The sequence below is a fragment of the Cupressus sempervirens genome, chromosome 3 (genome assembly GCF_028749045.1).
Source record: "Cupressus sempervirens isolate cs-2001-9-10 chromosome 3, ASM2874904v1, whole genome shotgun sequence".
In the NCBI taxonomy this organism is placed as follows: Eukaryota; Viridiplantae; Streptophyta; class Pinopsida; order Cupressales; family Cupressaceae; genus Cupressus; species Cupressus sempervirens.
In genome coordinates, this window is record NC_143120.1 from 976,730,437 (window position 1) to 976,748,660 (window position 18,224).

An 18,224-nucleotide genomic window follows, 5' to 3' on the forward strand; every position below is an offset into this window, starting at 1 on the left:
GTTTAGTTTTGATTGCAAAGGGGAGGTATCCATATGCAAACAATGACCACCAGAGCATATAAATGTAGCATCCATGGCATATGAGAACTTCCATATTAAAACAAGAGGAATGGAACAAGCCACCCATATCTGCAGGGATCTGCACAACAGTTGAAAAAGAAGAATGCCATATACGTTAGAAGATTGCCCATGGCATGATAGGGGCGATTTGCGTTGTTCAACCATCAAAGAATTCTTGTGTGCCTCTTCTAACTGTTTTAATCACCAGGTTTACAATGTAAGATTAGGAAATATATGCTTAGCATAGTAACCTACAACTGGCTGGGTGTTAAATGCATGATGCATTCACATAAATAAAGAGTGCCCCCATGTTGGAGAGTAGAGGCGGCTTCCATATGCAGGGCAACACAAAAGAAGCCAGAGCTTCCACGATGAGGAAGAGAAGAGCACCATTGCAAGGAAATCATAAAGTATGTAGGGAAAAGGAGAAGCATCATGGGCAACAAAGAGATCATTCGTGGCAAGGTAACAAAGCAACAACAAAACACCCATGTTTTTGAGCTGCATTCCAGGCAAAGTAAGGAGAGCCCACGTTCTGCAAGGAAGTCCACAGATGGAGTAGATCCCTACGCAGGCCAATGGCAAGACATCTTATAAAAAAAACTTCAGTCACTTGGTGCACGTGAAGAGGTAGAACAATCATGACAGGGGTCTCAGCATCAATATTAAAAGTCATAGCAAGCAAAGAGAGGAAGTCGCCCACGGCAAGGGAGATGCCACTATCCAAGGCGGCATGAATTGCAAGAGGCTCCATGTTTTGGGCAGAGGTAGCACTTCCACCCACCACAGAGAGTTCACGCTTGGAGAATGCTCATGTTCATGGCGATTTGAACACTTCTGATCATTCACAACATGTGAGGCGTATCCACCACAACATCAACAAAAGACGTCCACAGCTTAAGAGAAGGAGGAAGGTGCAAAGACAGTTGGAGAAAGACATGGAACCCCACGCAAGGAACAACACTCTACAATGCTGAGGAATGGCAGAATGTGCGGATCTGCAGACAAAGAAAGGCCGCAGTATAAATGAAGACCACGTGCATGCACATTTTATCCCACATTGGGCATGAGGTAGGGTTGTCACCATTTTAAATGCCCAAACACGCAATAGTAAGTTGTCTTCAAAAGACATGTTTCTTCGTGGCAGGCGCAGCGAATATGTGGATGAGGCCCAGCCTGTCGCGGGTCAATGCGGTTTTGACCGCCAAGTCTTATGGTCGGGAGATGTGGTTTGAAGTCGTGCGATGCCACGACAATGTCGTGACATCGGGGGTCTGGCCTTGGCGATTTGCGATATTCCGATGCTCTCTTCTCGTATTGTCGTAGGCGGAAACATAAAGGTCCCCGATCCTACGACTTTGTCGTATGATCGGGGCAAAATTTTTAAGGCCGCGTGATGCTATGGCTCCATTGTATGATCGGAGGCCCAAGAATGAAGAAGCTCGATGCTACGAGTTCTCCCTTGTCGTTTGGTTGGAGATGAAATGTTAATGAGCCCCGATGCTACGTTGGGCCTAATCGGGAGATCGTAAAAGCAAAGTTTAATAGGTAAGATATTACGAAATTGATGAAATGAGCGTGTTGTAATATCATGGAGGGGGATAATTTAAAATTTTAAAATGCATGAATGGTGATGGCAAATGGCATATCGACACTTGGCACTGTTTGATTGAGGGTGTCAGTCGACGGGATGGTCTCGGCGGTGTTTCTGTAGTCGACGGATTGATTGTCGTCGGTGTTTTGTATTTTGTAGCCAACGGGTAAATAGTTTGTAGCGGACATAATGATTGTAGCCGTTGCCTTATGAACCTGGAAAGTAGGAGAAATGAAGATTAATGCCAAATCAGCTTAACAAGGATCAGAATAAGGTCAAGGGAAAAGATGGAATCCGTACTGCACAAGAACATTTAATTCTGGCACAGCAGGCAGACCGCCGAAGGAGATTCCAGAAGCTTGCCGACGGAAACAGGAGTGCGGAGGAATTGTTGGAGGAGACTTGACAGCGGGTGGAATTGGTGGAAGAAGCACGGGAGGAGTTCTTGAATTTGTGTTCGCCGAGGGAAGAAAATTCAGATGGAAGAGCATCAACTCGCACGGCTCGCAGTGCCGAGGGAGCACGAGCGTGGAGTGACCTCTTTCTTTGGGATAGACTTCCGCGGGTAACAACTTCAGAAGATCCTTCTTCTTCACCAAAGTTTGCAGCTGTCGACACCTCCGATGTGGGAGAGCAGTCCGCCGGTGTGCGAGTGCAGATTGCCAAGGTGGAAGTGCAGACCTCCGGTGTGGGAGTTCAAACCTTCGGTGTGGGAGTACAGACCGCCGGTGTGGGAGCGCAGACCTCTAGTGTGACAGTACAGACCTCTAGTGTTGTGATGGCGGGACCCAAAGAAAAGCTGCCGAAGTTTGAGGGCGATGGTACAGTCGACTCCATCCGACATTGTAAGACATGTGAGATGATGTGGCGGGCAAACGAAATCACAGATGCCAACGAATGGGTCAGGCAATTTCCGGCAACACGGAGTGTGGCGATTGATTGGTTTTCGGATACGGATCCATGAAAGCTGAATACTTGGGATAACATTAAAAAGGAGTCCGTCGGCCGCAATCATTATGTCCGCTACAAACTATTTACCCATTGGCTACAAAATACGAAACACCGACGACAGTCAATCTGTCGGCTACAAAAACACCGCTGGGACCATCCCGTCGGCTGACAGAGGAAGATTTAAAAGGTAAAAAATAATAAGACTTAGGGACATTTTCAACGCTTAGATTTTCAAATTAAAGTATTTGAATTATTTTTAATGTTATATAGTTTATACTATATAACATTTTAAATTTTTCAGTTTTAAACATGCTCAGTTCAGTCTAGGAGCCAGATTTTTAGAATGGTCTCAGAGGGGCTATTTTTGTCCAAAATGTAGTGTAATATATCGTCGGAATCGAGAAAGAGCGAATTTTCCATTTTTGTAGTCAATTTTTGTGTAGGTGTTAACCAATAGTAGCTATAGGCAGTTTTCTTATTTCGGGGGCTTCACAGTGAAAAGTGGAAATTTAATGTTGTAGATGAAATTGCAATAAGATATAGAGATATTTTCATCTGATTTGACTTCTCCAACAATTGTAGGGATGAATTGAATGTTTTTGGAGGTGGTTGAAGTAATTTGTTTTCTGGCAACAGCACAAGTTGCATTTCACGGCAAAGCAAATGTGACATGTTGAGATCAGATTTCATGCCCAGTACAATTTGTGATGATTTTGATATTTTCTTCAAGGGGATATTTTGCTAATTGTTTCAATAAGATATATCAGATATTTTGGCATCATTAATGGTTTTCAAAGTGTAGGTGGATAAGGAAGTTCAGTTTCAGCAACTTCAAATTGAAGGCTCTTTCAGTGGGACACATGTCAAAATTTAGATTACAATTCCTGAAAGATCTTCTTCGCTATATATCTTCCTCTTTTGCTTATTGTAAGGGTTCCAATTCTTGGAAGATTTTAGGAGAATTGTGAGACCATTTTGGTTCCAATTTCCTGAGATTTTCTCACAATTGTGATACCAATTTTCTCAGTGTTCTTCTGTTATGAACAGCATATTGTATTCCTTTTGAGGCATTTGTTATAGTACACAGTCATTCTTTGTGTATTTTTTGAGTGTTAGTATGCAGATGATGTATTGTTTCCAAGGAAATTAATGCAAGAGTTTCACTTTTCTTAGTTTCATTCTGATTCTCATCTCCTTCTTCTGTTATTTGCAATCTTTTGTGTTTGATAACGAAGAGCTTAAATTCAATTGCAGTCCTGAAAGGTTGTATGTCAGGATAAATTTGCTGTTGGAACAAAGAATCCAAGTAAATGCTTGTTTATACTGATAGGATTGCAGGTTACACTAGAAGGATTTCATCATAAGTACGAGAGTTTTAATGAAGATTGATGTCTGTTTGCAAGTCAAATAGATAGATCATATGCCTGAATACATGAGTATACTTTAGGTATCCATCTGCATGTTAAGGTTCAGTTGATGCCCAATGGATAAGGGACTGGTCAGCTTGAGGGATACATGTTCTTTGTTGTTGCATACCCGGGTTATGCTGAGAAATCAAAACTTAAAATGAACATCAATTTCCCTTTATGTATTAAAGAACTAGAATTGTAGGTCATGGCTTATTTGTTGTCACTTTCCTTGGTTGTAATTAGCTACAACAATCAGAAAGTTATTAGAAAATTGAAGAAGAATATTGACCATTTCTGCTATAGGGGGTAGTCTTGCAGAGAACAAGTATCAAGTTAATCAGATATCCCTTAGGTTTGCCCGCCTTGGCTTAGCAGAGCCTAAAGTGAAGTGAGTCCTGATGACTCTGTTAATTGGTCCAGAACTGAGATTTAGCCTTGCTGAACATAGGATTTAGCTCATCCTTAGGCTTGTCCTTGGTCTTTGTTTCTTGGTATTAGGTTTAAATCTACCTGGTATGTTCTTTACTAGAAATAACTCCAACAATAACCATTTTGGAATAGTGTTGTTTCCACATGAAGTGCCTTGTAGATTACAAAGGTCACCCAAACAGGATGATATTGTAGCCTACCTTAAGCTACTTATAAATATTGGTAATGACTCCACTTTACCACCCATGATTTCTTCAGACTCCAACATACTATTGGAAATTGTTTGGTTTGAGTCGGTGGTTAGGCTTAGGCTCTAACATGAATTGTAGTTTATTGGGTGTCTGTACCTGTCATACCAGGAACACAAAGGTGATGGACTTGATACCCATGGCGACATTCAATCAGGATCATATGGTGCAATGAGCAAGGTTAATCATTGTTCTTGAGGTGTTGATTTGGTCACTTGGGAATTGAGTAGAGGTATAATCCTTGCAGCCAATGATTGTAGAGGTATTCCTTGGTTGATTATAAAGTCATGCTAGTGATTGATTGTTACTTTGAGGATGTTAGGTTGGATGATGATATGGATTATCTATATGGCTCGACAAAGTATATTTTGGGGTGCCCAGGTTGTGATAAGAAGTGATGTTGTTGGTGTGATCTTCTCTAGGATGCTCTGGTAGGAGACATTCTATGTCATTGATTTCAGTTCTCTCATGTATCTTGGTCTGGGTTTTGATGATAGCTCCTTCAAGGAATTCCAAGAAGGGCGAGTATTGTTTTGGCATATTGGTTTCTTAGTTGTAAACAAAGTGAATCTAAGATCATTCTTGAGGAGGATGGACTGTAATGTCTATATTTTTGTCTCTTCCTTAATTCTCGAGTTTCTAGCAGAATTGGCCTATTATTAGTAGATTTCATAATGGACCCTTTTAGGGGCTTGTTCAGACTTATTAGGGTTTTGTGGGCCAATTTGATTAGTTTTGGATAGTCTCCTAGATTTAAGGAAGAAACTTTAGTTCTTAGGGATGGTTTGGGAGTTGGTGTGTACACACCACGATACTTTTGGGATCAACTTAGAGACTTTTGGCACAATTTCTATTTTTAGGATAGTTTTTAAATATTAAGGGACTATCAGTTAGCTCGCAATGGTCAGACAACATTAGTGGATAGGGGACATCAGACAAAACTCAAATCAGGGCCCAAATAAGCGAGCTATGAATATTTTGGAAACAATTTATTTATTTCCTAAGTTAGTTGCTATTAAAATAATAATAGAAAATGATTATTATAATCACTTTATAAGATAAGCTAATCTTTTTAATGTCCAACAAAAGCCAACAAAAGGGTCCAAGGAACTGCTGAAACAAGGAGTAGCACATCAAACAACAGAAGCACCGCAAGGTGTCTAGGGAAAGACACAAAACAAAACGATAAGAGCAAGAGTAAATCGCTAAACTAGATCACCCTAGCTAGTTCTTAGCAATTGGGAAAAAGTCTAGAATTGACGGATAAGCCCTAGGATAAGAGATCCCAAGCCACCTTTGAGGGCCCCTGGGAGCTTTGGAAGGTCACTGTTGAGTGAAGGATCTGCGAGGTTTCACATCCCTAGGAAGCTGAGAGGGGGGATCCAGCAGCTGTTTGATGACCTGAGTGGTCGGGGGGTGGGGGGGAACTACCGTATAAAATAATAATAAACTTAATAAAATGGGGTTATGGCACAATTCCCTAGGCAATAATCTGCAAATTATAACTTACAGGGGTTTTTTCTTGCTTACATGATCAAATAACCTTCAAGTTTGATTTTATGGAGGGAATGGAGAAAATTTGATGAAGTCAATGAAGTTATGAAATTAAAAATAAGGAAACCCTAGACGTCATTTAGATTTCTTGGAGGGAAACACAAGATGAAGTAAAAAGGGAGTTTGGAGGCATAATGAAGACATTTAGAATCTGTTTTTACACTGGCATTCATGAGGAGAGCTATGTGAGGGATTTTCAGTAGATCTACCCTTTTTTGAGAACGAAATCTCTCAGACAGATAATTGCTTGTAGGTGTGAGATACCACCCAAAGGTGATTCAACAATTAGTTTGCATTTACTGCCACATCAACAAGGGAGAAAATTGTTATCGGCAGAATTTCATCAGCATACTTATGAATCCAATTGGAAGGTCTTGAAAATCATTTTTCCTACATTATAGCAGCCTGCCATACCTGCTAAAGTCAATTCAGACCAGATCAGGCCCTGGATGTTAGGAGTTACAGGAAAGGTCAGACTTGTTTGACTAGGAAGGACTTGTGCTGTAGCAGATTGTGTGAAGACAGCTTTGTCAGTGAGAAATTGGTGATATTTCTCACAAGGATGTTTGCGACAATAAGCTTCACAATCACAGAGCTGACCTCCATGAATCCTTCCCATGTCGGTGCCTGAATAAAAGAAAAATGCCAAAAAGCCTAGACAAGTCAACACATCAAGAAACTCCAACATGAATGTTTAGGAGGCAAAAATACTATAGTATGGCATTGTTTTCTCTTCTTGAGCAAGGGTTTGATGAAATAGACAAAATGCATAGAGACCTCAAAATACATAGGAAACATTCAATATTTTGGGTTTTGTTTATTACCAAAGTTTGGAAATTTGAATTTGAATTGAAAAATCAAGGTTACGAAGCATATAAAACTTACCAGATTTGGCTTGGTGTCTTAGTTTTAGAAAGAAGGTCAACATCTAACAAATCCTTTCAAAACGCAATTGGAAAATGGTCAAAATGTAGTGTTACTCCCCTGCACAAGGTGCTTCTGGGGGATTCATGATTGTTTGGAACCCTTTAAGTGTTAAGAGAAAGCTGATATCTCAAGGGAGCAGCTGGCAACTTCTGCAGATGGTTCATTTTGAAATGGATTTCAATATTATTAATATCTATGGTCCAACCTCTAGCATAGATAAGCAAAGACTTTGGACTGTTTTGATAGAAATTATCCAAGATTCAGATGATCAGATCTTTATAGTGGGTGGAGTTTTCAACACAATACCTTCATCTGTAGAAAAACAAGGTGGTATCTGCCCTCCCCAAAGAACCATGGATGATTTTTATTGCCTTCATTAATGATAACAATCTTATGGATGTCAAGCCACCTTCTGAATTGTTCACATGGACGAATAAAAGATTTGGTTTCTTGCAAATTGCAGTGAGATTAGATATGTTCCTTATTTCCAAGTGCTCTAAGCTTACTAAATATGATTTCTGGTCTGAAATTCTATCTCTTATTGGTTCAAATCACTTCCCAGTGCTACTAAATACTGTTAGAAGAGATGTGGCATCAACTTGGCAGCATTGCCCCTCCTTCAAGTTTGAGAGAATGTGGCTAAGACATCTGTACTTCTTGCCTTTAATTCGACAATGGTCGGTGAGTTCTCCATATCAAGAGGGCACTAAAATGTTCCAGTTTCATAAGAATATGCAATTTTTGAAAACTCAGATTAAGGAGTGGAATCAGAAAGTGTTCAAGGGTGTGTTTTGTGAAAAGGAAAGAGTCTTGAATTTTTTTGAAGACATTAACAAGAGCATCATTTCCAAAGGTTTGGATAATGAGACCTTTATAACGCAAAAACAACTTCAAATGGAATGGGAAGAATTGTACAAGAGGGAGGAAAAATATTGGCGACAAAAGTCAAGAGAAACATGGCCAAGAGATGGGGATAAGAATACTAAATTCTTCCATATGTTTGCTCAATTGAAACGAGCAGCTAGCACCATTTATGAGATCAAAGACCATGGGTCAGGTCATACTATCTCAGATAATCATGGTATTTCGGAAGCTGTAGCATATTCTAAAAATCTTCTGGCACCTCTCCCTAACAAAGCTTCGTCTCATGAGCAGCAAGAACACTTGCGTGCTGCATCCCTAAGCTGATTTCCCTTCAAAATAACCATGATCTGATGGCCCTTTTCACATTGATAGAAATTTATAAGGTAGTTTTCTCACCACCCCCAAATAAAGCTTTGGGGCCAGGTGGTTTTACAGTCCGTTTTTTCCAAAAATCCTGGGATGTCATAGAATTTGAACTACTTATAGTGTTGAAGGATCTAGGAGTGCTTCCATGCTTAGCAACTTGAACACAACTAATATTGCACTGATCCCCAAGATCAATGATCCAGAGACATTTGTTGACTTCAGGCCCATCTCTCTTTGCAATACCATTTATAAAATCTTCGCAAAGGCCATGTACTTGAGAATGCAACCCCTCATTATGATGATTATTTCACTTGAACAATGAGGTTTTGTGCCGGGCATACAGACCATGGAAGGGGCATGTAATGTCCCCACTAATAGGGTTAGTTTAGGATATGTAATAACTGCAACAATTAATAATATCACCATAATTCTAACCAAATATTTTTTACATATTTAATAAATTGACTAAATTGGAATAATTAGCATTCATAACGAATGTTTCCCACCAAGTTGTACTTGGATTGTTCCATGACATTCACAATGAATGTTCTGTACCAAGTCGTACTTGGATCATTCCATGACATTCAAAATGAATGCCATCCACCAAGCTATACTTGGATCATTCTCCACCAAGTGGACTTGGATCATAATACGACATTCATAACGAATGTCCTCCACCAAGTTATATTTAGATCATTTATGACATTCACAATGAACGTCCTCCACCAAGTTATACTTGGATCATTCACTTGAAATGTATATCCATCTATTTTATCTTATATTTCATTATACATATCGATTGTAATATAGAACCATAAGTGAGTATCATATGTATCCTATAGACAATAATCCCATAAATAATGTCTAAAAGTAATGAAGGAAAACATTATCTTACCTTAGTTTTATGGATGAGTGAGATGATTCCCTAAATTAGCTTAAAGTCTTGCTAATTACCTTTGTACAAGGTCCCTTCTTTATTCTCTTGTTGTTTCTTTGCATGGGTCTCTTTTGAAATTAATCAACGCTTGGTATCTCAATAGGCTGACGATGTCTTGAATTGGTGCTCCATAGGATATCCTATAGTATCTTGCCAGAAGTTTCCTTCATATCATGTGGATGCCGCGTGTTTTGGGTGAGCAGATTATTGGACCAATATCTTATGTCTTTTAAATGTGCTTTCAAATTACTTGACCTTAAAAATGTTGCTTTTGTATATTGATCAATCTTAGTTGTTCTCACCCAGACATGCCACGTAAGTCAAGTGGTACCGATTATTCTTAAACTGATCGGGTTTGTTTCTGTTATAATTAATGCCTTTGAAGATTGGATGAATTCTGTAAAGTGATTTCTCTTCCTTCTATGCTACGCCCTCTAACTTGGATGATGATTATCCGTTTTAACTTTTTTTTAATATCCTCCCCTTTCATCTCCATGTTTGTTATTGGATTTATATGTTCGCTTTATGGTCGAGAGTCTTGACCCTTTGATTCCTGAGAATGTTGTATTGTAATCGTTATGTTATATTATGCTATTTAGAAGAATTTTATTATTTATAAATAAGAATATTATATATTATAATCAAATATGATCCTCCTTTAGGGTTTGTAGTATGCAACTTCATGGTAGCATCCAGGGAATTAATAACAAACTATGTGACTTGGGAAGTTAACAATGGAGAGATTATCAAATTCTGGGACTATTCCTGGGATGGCATTCGTTTATTGAATCAATGTGAAGTATGAAAGATAGTTCCCATGTTTTCATTGATCGTTGGGGGATCTATCTTGTGGCTTATGTAAATGCTGTGTTGGCTTCTAATTTAATAGATTTAAAAATAACCAAGAAACCAGACCAATACATCTAAGGCTAGCAACTTCCTATGATGGATGGGCCTGGCGGCCGTGGTGGGTGGAATGCAGATAGGCCAACCAAATAATTGATGAGGCATAACTCCTTCACTTCAGGCTCTGCAACACCTAGGCGGGTTAACCTTGAGGTTCTAATATATGGTACCAGTGCAAATAAACATAAAATCTGAACCTATTAACAGTAGATGAAACCCTTATGTCTTCTGATACTTATGCAATAACATAGGAATGAAATAGCTACAAATCATAACCTATGAACCCATAAGCTAAGTGAAGGTTAATTCCTTTCAGCCCAATACAAAGTATGAAAAACTGAATTGATTTGATTAAAATGATTTGTGCAAATGACCTTCATCTCAGCTTGCATCTGATTTAGTGATCAGTGCCTTATCCATTCCAAGATAGAGTCATTACCAGTAGGATGACCTAACTTGATTGCCTTACAATTAAGTTTATCAACTGAAATCCCCAAACTCCATTCTTACTAGCATCCCCTCCATACACCCAGAAACCCTATCAAACCATTGAAGCATTTATTTAACTCCTTGAATTAAAAGCAACAACAGATCTGACACACAACTCATCCAAGTTGTCTTAAATTAAGTTAACCTTATTCATTCAATCACAAAGTTAACAACATATGAAGAATTAGGAGACAGAATAAGAGAACTCAGATAATTCATTGTAAATCCCCCTTTTGTATTTATCCTTGGAAAGACTGAATACATTAACTGGTAATACTAAATGAAACTCAGGATATATTACATGATCTATCATCAGTTTGCATTATCTCAAAGAAACAATACATGAAATGAACCCAGAAACTTGCACAAGAATGGATGTGTGGCCTTCACAGCTAGAGCTTTGCTTAATAGACAAGAAGTAAAACCAACCAACAACTCGGTTTCATGATAAAAATTGGAACCCTTACAATGGATGAGAAATAGAAAGATATAGAAGAAGAATGGAATCCCGGATCTAATCTAGAAGTGACATGTGTCCATTTGAATCTCCATTCCTTGCTGTTGTAAAACCTCTCTCATCTTTCTACCCATGAGATCTGATTTAGTTTTCATCATTGTTTCGTAACAAACCTGAAATATCTCTTCCTCAATGATGAAAACCCTTTTGTTACTAAAATATTTGAAAAGCATCATGCAATGCAGATGATACCTTGATTCAGCTGATTTGGAGATGACAAAACTCGCCCATAACTGTATTTTATTGCCTTTTATATTCACTTAGTTCTCCATTTCATTGTGAATCAGATCGGAATTGCCTCACTTGAATTAAACTGAAAGTTGGCAACCTGAGACAAATCCTTGCATAACTCTCACCTGTTACGTCCTTTGCAAAAACTGATTCCAGAAATGGATAGTTCATCTTTTGTAGATTCCAACGATATATTACATTGCATGTTTCAGGTAAAAATAATTTCTCTGAGACTGATTTGAAATTTCAGGCGTCGGGCTATGAATAGAGCATAGTTCCAAAAATCGCCATGAAATCGCCAAAATCGCGATAAGATTCATGGCTCTCGATTTTTTTGGAATCGGAAATCGCTGGTGGCGATTTTTTCTTGTGAATCGCCTGAATCGCCAAAATCGGCGATTCATGGCAAAAATCGCCAAAATCGCCATCGTGAATCTCCAGAAATCGGCCGCGGCAGCAAGGATAGAAAGTTCAATTTAAAAAAAAAAACACATGTTTTATTTGCTTTCTAAGTCGACTTTCCTCTTTGTTATAACCCTAAAGAGCCTTCTATTTGTTTAGTATGAGTAGAAGAGAGGAAGAGTGAGAGAGAAGAAGAGAAAAGAGAATCCATAGGTTTCTAACCGGCAAGAAGGAAGAGCACCAAAGAGATCAGAAGTCCATTTGGGGAGGCCATAAATTGCATTGGGAGCATTAAGGAGTCAATATCAACACTCCTTAACTCATTTGCAAGAGGTAAGTGTTGGTTTTTTTTTTGCATGTTAGTGTAGTATGCATTTTTTGTTAAATTTTTTTAGTGTTCATTTGCAAATCTTGAATGTTTTTTATTTTTAGTTTTACTAAATTGCAAACTAGGGTTTGTTGTTTTGTAGTTTTTGTTTATTAGTTGCAAACTTTGATTTTTTACATGAATTTTTTTATTGCAGCAGCCCTTTGCTTTCATTTTCCAATTTCCACAATGGGTAAAAAAGATGAATGCTGGAAATATAATGAAGAGTTTCCTGGGAGAACCAAATATCAAACAAAATGTATATTTTGCAAAGAAAAAATAAATTCGGTAGATATCTATAGATTGAAATACCACATTGCTGGCATACCTGGCCATGATGTCACAGTTTGCACTCAACAAACCGCTGAGGCAAAACGCTCTTGTTTAGTGGCATTAGAAAAAATTGAACAAGACAAGTTGACTAAGAAAATGCAACTTGAAGGGTTAAGAGGTATTGGCTCCCATGCTCCCACATCCGCAACCGCATCTACATCTGCAAGTGCATCTGCATCAGCTTCCGCATCCGTAGGTTGTGTTGGAGAGGGTTCTTCTAGGCCTCCTTTTCATCCTAGTGCTAGTGCTCATGTGAGTGTTAGTGGTAGTCGGACTCATACTGAGACAGAGTCCAACACCAACCTATTGCGGCCTAGAGTGCGGAAAAGCATAATGGATAGTTACTTTGTGCCCCGCACTACTCCTGGCTCCCAACCCACGCTTGAGGGCATGGGTTTGAACAAGGAGATTCATGATGCTGCCAGAAAAGAGATTTGCAAATTCTGGTACTTTTGCAACATTCCATTTATTGCAGCCAGGTAATTGATTCTTTTTTCTTTGTTATCTTCAAAGTTAAAGTTAAAAGTAAAAGTAAAACTTTAATTATATCTACTTGTTTTATGATTTTAGTTTTTGACATCTAAATTTCTAATCAATATCATTATCTATTTGTGACAGGACTCCTTATTGGCAGAACATGATAGATGCAGTTACCATTTGTGGTCCGGGGTTTAAAGCCCCAACTGAGGCTGAGTTGAGTGGATACCTCCTGGAGGAAATGGTTGAGGATATGAGGCATGAGCTTGAGGACAACCGAAAGGAGTGGATCGAAAAGGGTTGCACCATCATGACTGATGGTTGGACAGATAGGAGGGGAAGAACACTCCTCAATTTTCTTGTATCCTGTGGAGGTGATTGATCATTCTACTTTCCTACATACATAATTTTGAATCGTGATTGACTATTTCAAATTTTGATTTGTTGATTGCTAATAGTAATTATAATTCGTTGTTTTGTTACTTGTAGGATATACCATGTTCCTCAAATCCATTGATGCTTCTGCTCATGTAAAAAACGCCACATACTTATGTGAGGTTATTGAGGAAGTTATAGCAGAGGTGGGGGAACAACATGTGGTGCAAGTGGTGACGGATAATGCAGCAAGTTATGTTGCTGCAGGTAAACTTTTAACTTTTTAAGTTTTGAAAATAAATTTATTTGAATTTTGAACTTTTTCTAATTCTAACTTAGAATTTCTAAGTTTCCTAAGTTCTAACATGTTTGAAATTTGAATTTCTAATTATCTTAAAATTGTTGTAGGCAAACTTTTGATGGAGAGGCACCCCACCATATTTTGGTCCCCTTGTGCAGCACACTGCCTTGACCTCATGTTGGAGGAAATTGGCAAACTTGAGTGGGTCAAGTCATGTGTGGAAAGGGCAAAAAACATATGTAAGTTTATTTATAATCATTCATTTGTCCTTAGCACAATGAGGAAGTACACAGGAGACAAAGAGTTAGCTCGTCCAGGGATCACGAGGTTTGCCTCGAATTTCATCACCTTGCAGTCCTTGTTGACATCAAGGGATGATTTGAGGAGCATGTTTGTTGGGCGGGAGTGGATTTCATCTTCCTATGCTACGACCACTGCAGGGATAGATGTGGTGGATTGCATATTTGATGATGATGGTTTTTGGAAACCTGCTAGAGAAATACTTAAGGTAATTTTATTGCAATTTAACATTTAATATTTTACAGTTTACTATGCTAATTGTTTAATGATTTAGTTTTACCTTATATTATTGAATTATTCTATGTTTAAGTTTTGACTCAAATTTTTGTTTTACTTTATATGTAGGCCACTGAGCCTCTTGTATCTCTCCTACGAACTGCTGATGGGGAGAAGCCCTCTATGGGCTACATATATGAGGGCATGGATAGGGCCAAGGAGGCCATTAGAGCTCAGTATGCAGGAGTGCAGGAGAAGTATGCCCCTATTTGGGACATCATTGGTAGGAGATGGCAGAATCAGCTCCACAGACCCATCCATGCAGCAGCTTACTTTTTGAATTCGGCATTTCGTTTCCGTCCTGACTTCAAGGCGGATGAGGAGGTTCTCACCGGATTATATACAGTGATCCAGAGGTTGAGTACTGATGAGGATAGCAGTGCTGCAATTATTGAGCTTGATAAGTTCAATAATAAAGAAGGGCCACTTTTCTCTAGCAGGGTAGCCATAGATGCTCGGGAAACAATACAGCCAGGTAAAAATTAAATAATATATTCAATGTTCATGAATCTAGATTCTAAACTTAAAGTTGATTATGTAATTTTAGAGTTAACTTGTAATTTGTAATTTGTAAATGAGACTAATTATTTTTATTTTCCCTTATTTCAGATAGATGGTGGCAAATGTTTGGGGCCACAACCCCAAAACTTCAAAAAATTGCCATTCGTATTCTGAGTCAGCCAAGCAGCGCTTCTGGATGTGAGCGCAGTTGGTCCATGTTCGAGCACATCCACTCGAAGAGGAGAAATAGGTTGACAGTGCAGAGGTTGAATGATCTTGTCTTCGTTCATTACAACCTCCGTCTTAGGATCAGACAGATTTTGGGCACTGACTCCTCTCCGATCATTCTGGAGGAGATTGATCCAGAATCAGAGTGGCTCACAGAGGTTGTAGATCCAGTCTTCACTGAGGAAGACCGTGCGTGGATTGACCAGGTGGATATAGAGGCTGAGGCAGCTAGAGCACGTTCTTCAGGCATTGGTATACGCACACGTGCACGCACAGACACAGGCCCTAGCGACATTCGTGAGCCCATCTTATATGCGGGAGATATGGCTCGACAGTCCTCTAGGACCTACATTAGACGCCTTGCTACTAGGCAGATTGGATACTCAGAGGCTGAGGCTGAGGTTGTAGCCGAGCTTGAGGATGATGTTGAGGATGATGATGACTATGAGCCTGAGGCTTGAGCTGGAGCCTTGTTTTTATATTTTGTTTACAGATATTGATACTGAATCATTGATAGACATATGTTTCAAAGTTTCAAACTTTCATGGATCTTCATCTTAGATTCTTACATAAATTTATGATTTGATGTCTTATGGATCATCTTACATACATTCTATGATTTAAATCATTATGATCATTTGATTTCTATTTACTTCAGCTAGCCTACAATTTACATTTTAGATAACATAGTTACGTATGTGATGGATTTTATGTTTCATGTTTATGTATGTTAAGTTTAAACTTCTATTTGATGATGTTATAGTGTGCTTAAGTTATATTCAATAAAGGGTGCATGAAATAAGTTTTAAATTGTTAAAATCTTTAAATTTAAAGGGTTTTTTCAAATTTGCCGATTCATCGCCGATTCATTGCCGATTCACGATTCGATTCGGCCTTGCCGATTCCGATCCGATTCCGATTCACGTTTCTTTGGAATAGAGTTCAAAATGAAGCATTTATAATACTATATAGTATAAACTATATAATATCATTCAATTTATAATCCTTTCAACATCTAAACGTTGAATATGATTGAACTTTTAATTTTAATTCACTTTCCTTACACCCCCCAATCCATCGGCGGCACTTGTTGGATTTTGATTTGCCACTTCACCAAGGTGGGCCCGCATCATCCAATGCATTATTAAAATTTGAAAACATTTCCTTTTCAAGATCTTATGATATTACAATCCTATCATAACATCGTATTATTAAAATTGCCTTCCCTCGATCTCATGACAACTTGTAGCATCTTAAACCTTAAGATTCCAACTCCTGACCTTATGCCAAACTTTCCCTTTTGTGGTATCGGAAAGCCTCATTGCTCAAACTCCGATCTTACGGCTGATCGTAGCATCGTGACCCCTCAACTTTCAATCTCCAATCACATGATAATGAGCCTCGTCGTACCATCGCAATACTTATTTAGGCGTAAGATCTTACACCTCCAATCTTAACCTTATGATCTCATGGAGTGGTTCTAGCATTGTACCGGCATAACATTGGGGGTCTTTCCTTCTCCTCGCAAACTCACGATCTTGTGATGGTTGTAGCATCTTATGGAATCAATTTTCCATCTTTGATCCTCCGACAACTCTATCATCCCGATCCTACGACAACTTTATCTTCGTAGCATTGCAATTCAAATATTAAGCCTCTCTGACCATACAACATTCTCATCGGCATAGCATCTTACATCTTCCTTTTGGGCCTCCTGATCACATGATGGATCGTAGCATCGGAGCACATTGACATTCACTTCTCGATCTTACGACCTCATCGTAATATTGGAGCTCTTCAAACTGCAATTCTCGACCACACAATTGCCTCCCAAAGTTGCCATGTGTCATTCTTTATTTTGTGCCGACACTCAAAATATCTTCTTTGTCCTCCAATCATACGACATACTCCAGTTGATGCCATGTGTCATGCCTTGATTGGTTGACTTCTACCTTGTCATCTGACACCTCAGCTTGCCACATCACCGCCACATTAACTAGTTGCCATGTTGCCTGGTTATCATTCGAGCATCTTTGTTTTAGCAACATAGCGACCATCGTTTGATGTGCCACATGTCGTCATCCTGTGCCTCGTTGAAGTTCTATTCAATCCACTTGGTTGCCACATACTGCCACTTGTCACTCTATGATTCGTCGTTAGGTTCCATGTCATCAATCTCTGGGCCACGTTGTTGCTGATGTCATTCGAAATATACTTAAGGTCGCCATGCTGGCCGAGACCCACTGAGCAAACCTTGCATTGCCTTTTAAAAGGCGCACGTTTTCAAGACACTTTAAAAGTGTGTGCTCTTGTATTTAAAAACATAGAATCCGCCCAACACGGGCATGTGGGATTAACAGCTTTTTATTATCTTCCCCTTTTTCGCGCTAGCTCGGCGGGCATGGTCTCCTTCTCTTACTGGCCGACTTCTTCATGTATATATGTTTCTGGTCCTTCATATTCCCTAGATCTAATGCAGGACTGACTTCACTGGGAGCTGGAGCAGGATTCAAGGGTTCATCTTAATTTTTTGGAACATCAGAAGCTTCCTCCTCACCGATTCCTCACAAACCCTTCTGCAGGAAACCTTTGATTTCACCCATTATAAACTTTGAATTTTTTCATCATTGTTGGTTTTCTCAGAAGCTTTGCCATTGCGCATTCAATTGTTGCTGATGTTGTGTCTGTAGACATTGATAGGAGCTAGATTTCAAAATTTCAACTCGTGACTCGAAACGAGCACGCAATTTTGAGTTCCAACATGCTGTAAATGACATTTCGGGGGAAGCAATTTGGAAAGATCCCACATCTTTGCCAATATCCCAAACTATGAAGGATGTTTGGGTAGAAAATATGTTAGAGAGAAAGGTATTCATATCAAATGATTAGGATAAAATCAGGTGGGCTCCCTCAACAAAACAAAGAGCTTTCACTTTTTGTTGAAATAGTTTAGTACTTCCAAAAGCGGGTTGTTTTGCATGGCTTGCCTTAAAGAAAAGAATTCTAACCTGTGAACATTTACATAAAATAAATATTACACAACCCCTCAAGTGTGTTCTATGTCAAGATTATTTTGAATCGGTTGATCATCATCTTCTTCAATGCAATTTTGCTCATGCATGCTAGTTCACAATCACTGATAAATTGAACTTGAAAATGCCTTTTCCTAACACAATTTGGGA

The 18,224-nt window shown here is 38.9% G+C and overlaps 2 protein-coding genes across 2 annotated transcripts in view; both read left to right on the forward strand.

Annotated features, from left to right (window-relative positions):
* The window catches only part of LOC149570019 (uncharacterized), a 114,229-nt gene that overhangs the window by 84,115 nt on the left and 11,890 nt on the right, over window positions 1-18,224 (forward strand). The gene's annotated exons all lie outside the window — the stretch shown is intronic.
* On the forward strand, window positions 12,918-17,749 carry LOC149570020 (uncharacterized). Its single transcript, XM_089823434.1, has 7 exons — window positions 12,918-13,063; window positions 13,203-13,435; window positions 13,551-13,703; window positions 13,845-14,245; window positions 14,383-14,788; window positions 14,923-15,079; window positions 17,686-17,749. The coding sequence occupies exons 1-7, from the start codon at window positions 12,918-12,920 to the stop codon at window positions 17,747-17,749; spliced, it is 1,560 nt and encodes a 519-aa protein (XP_089679560.1).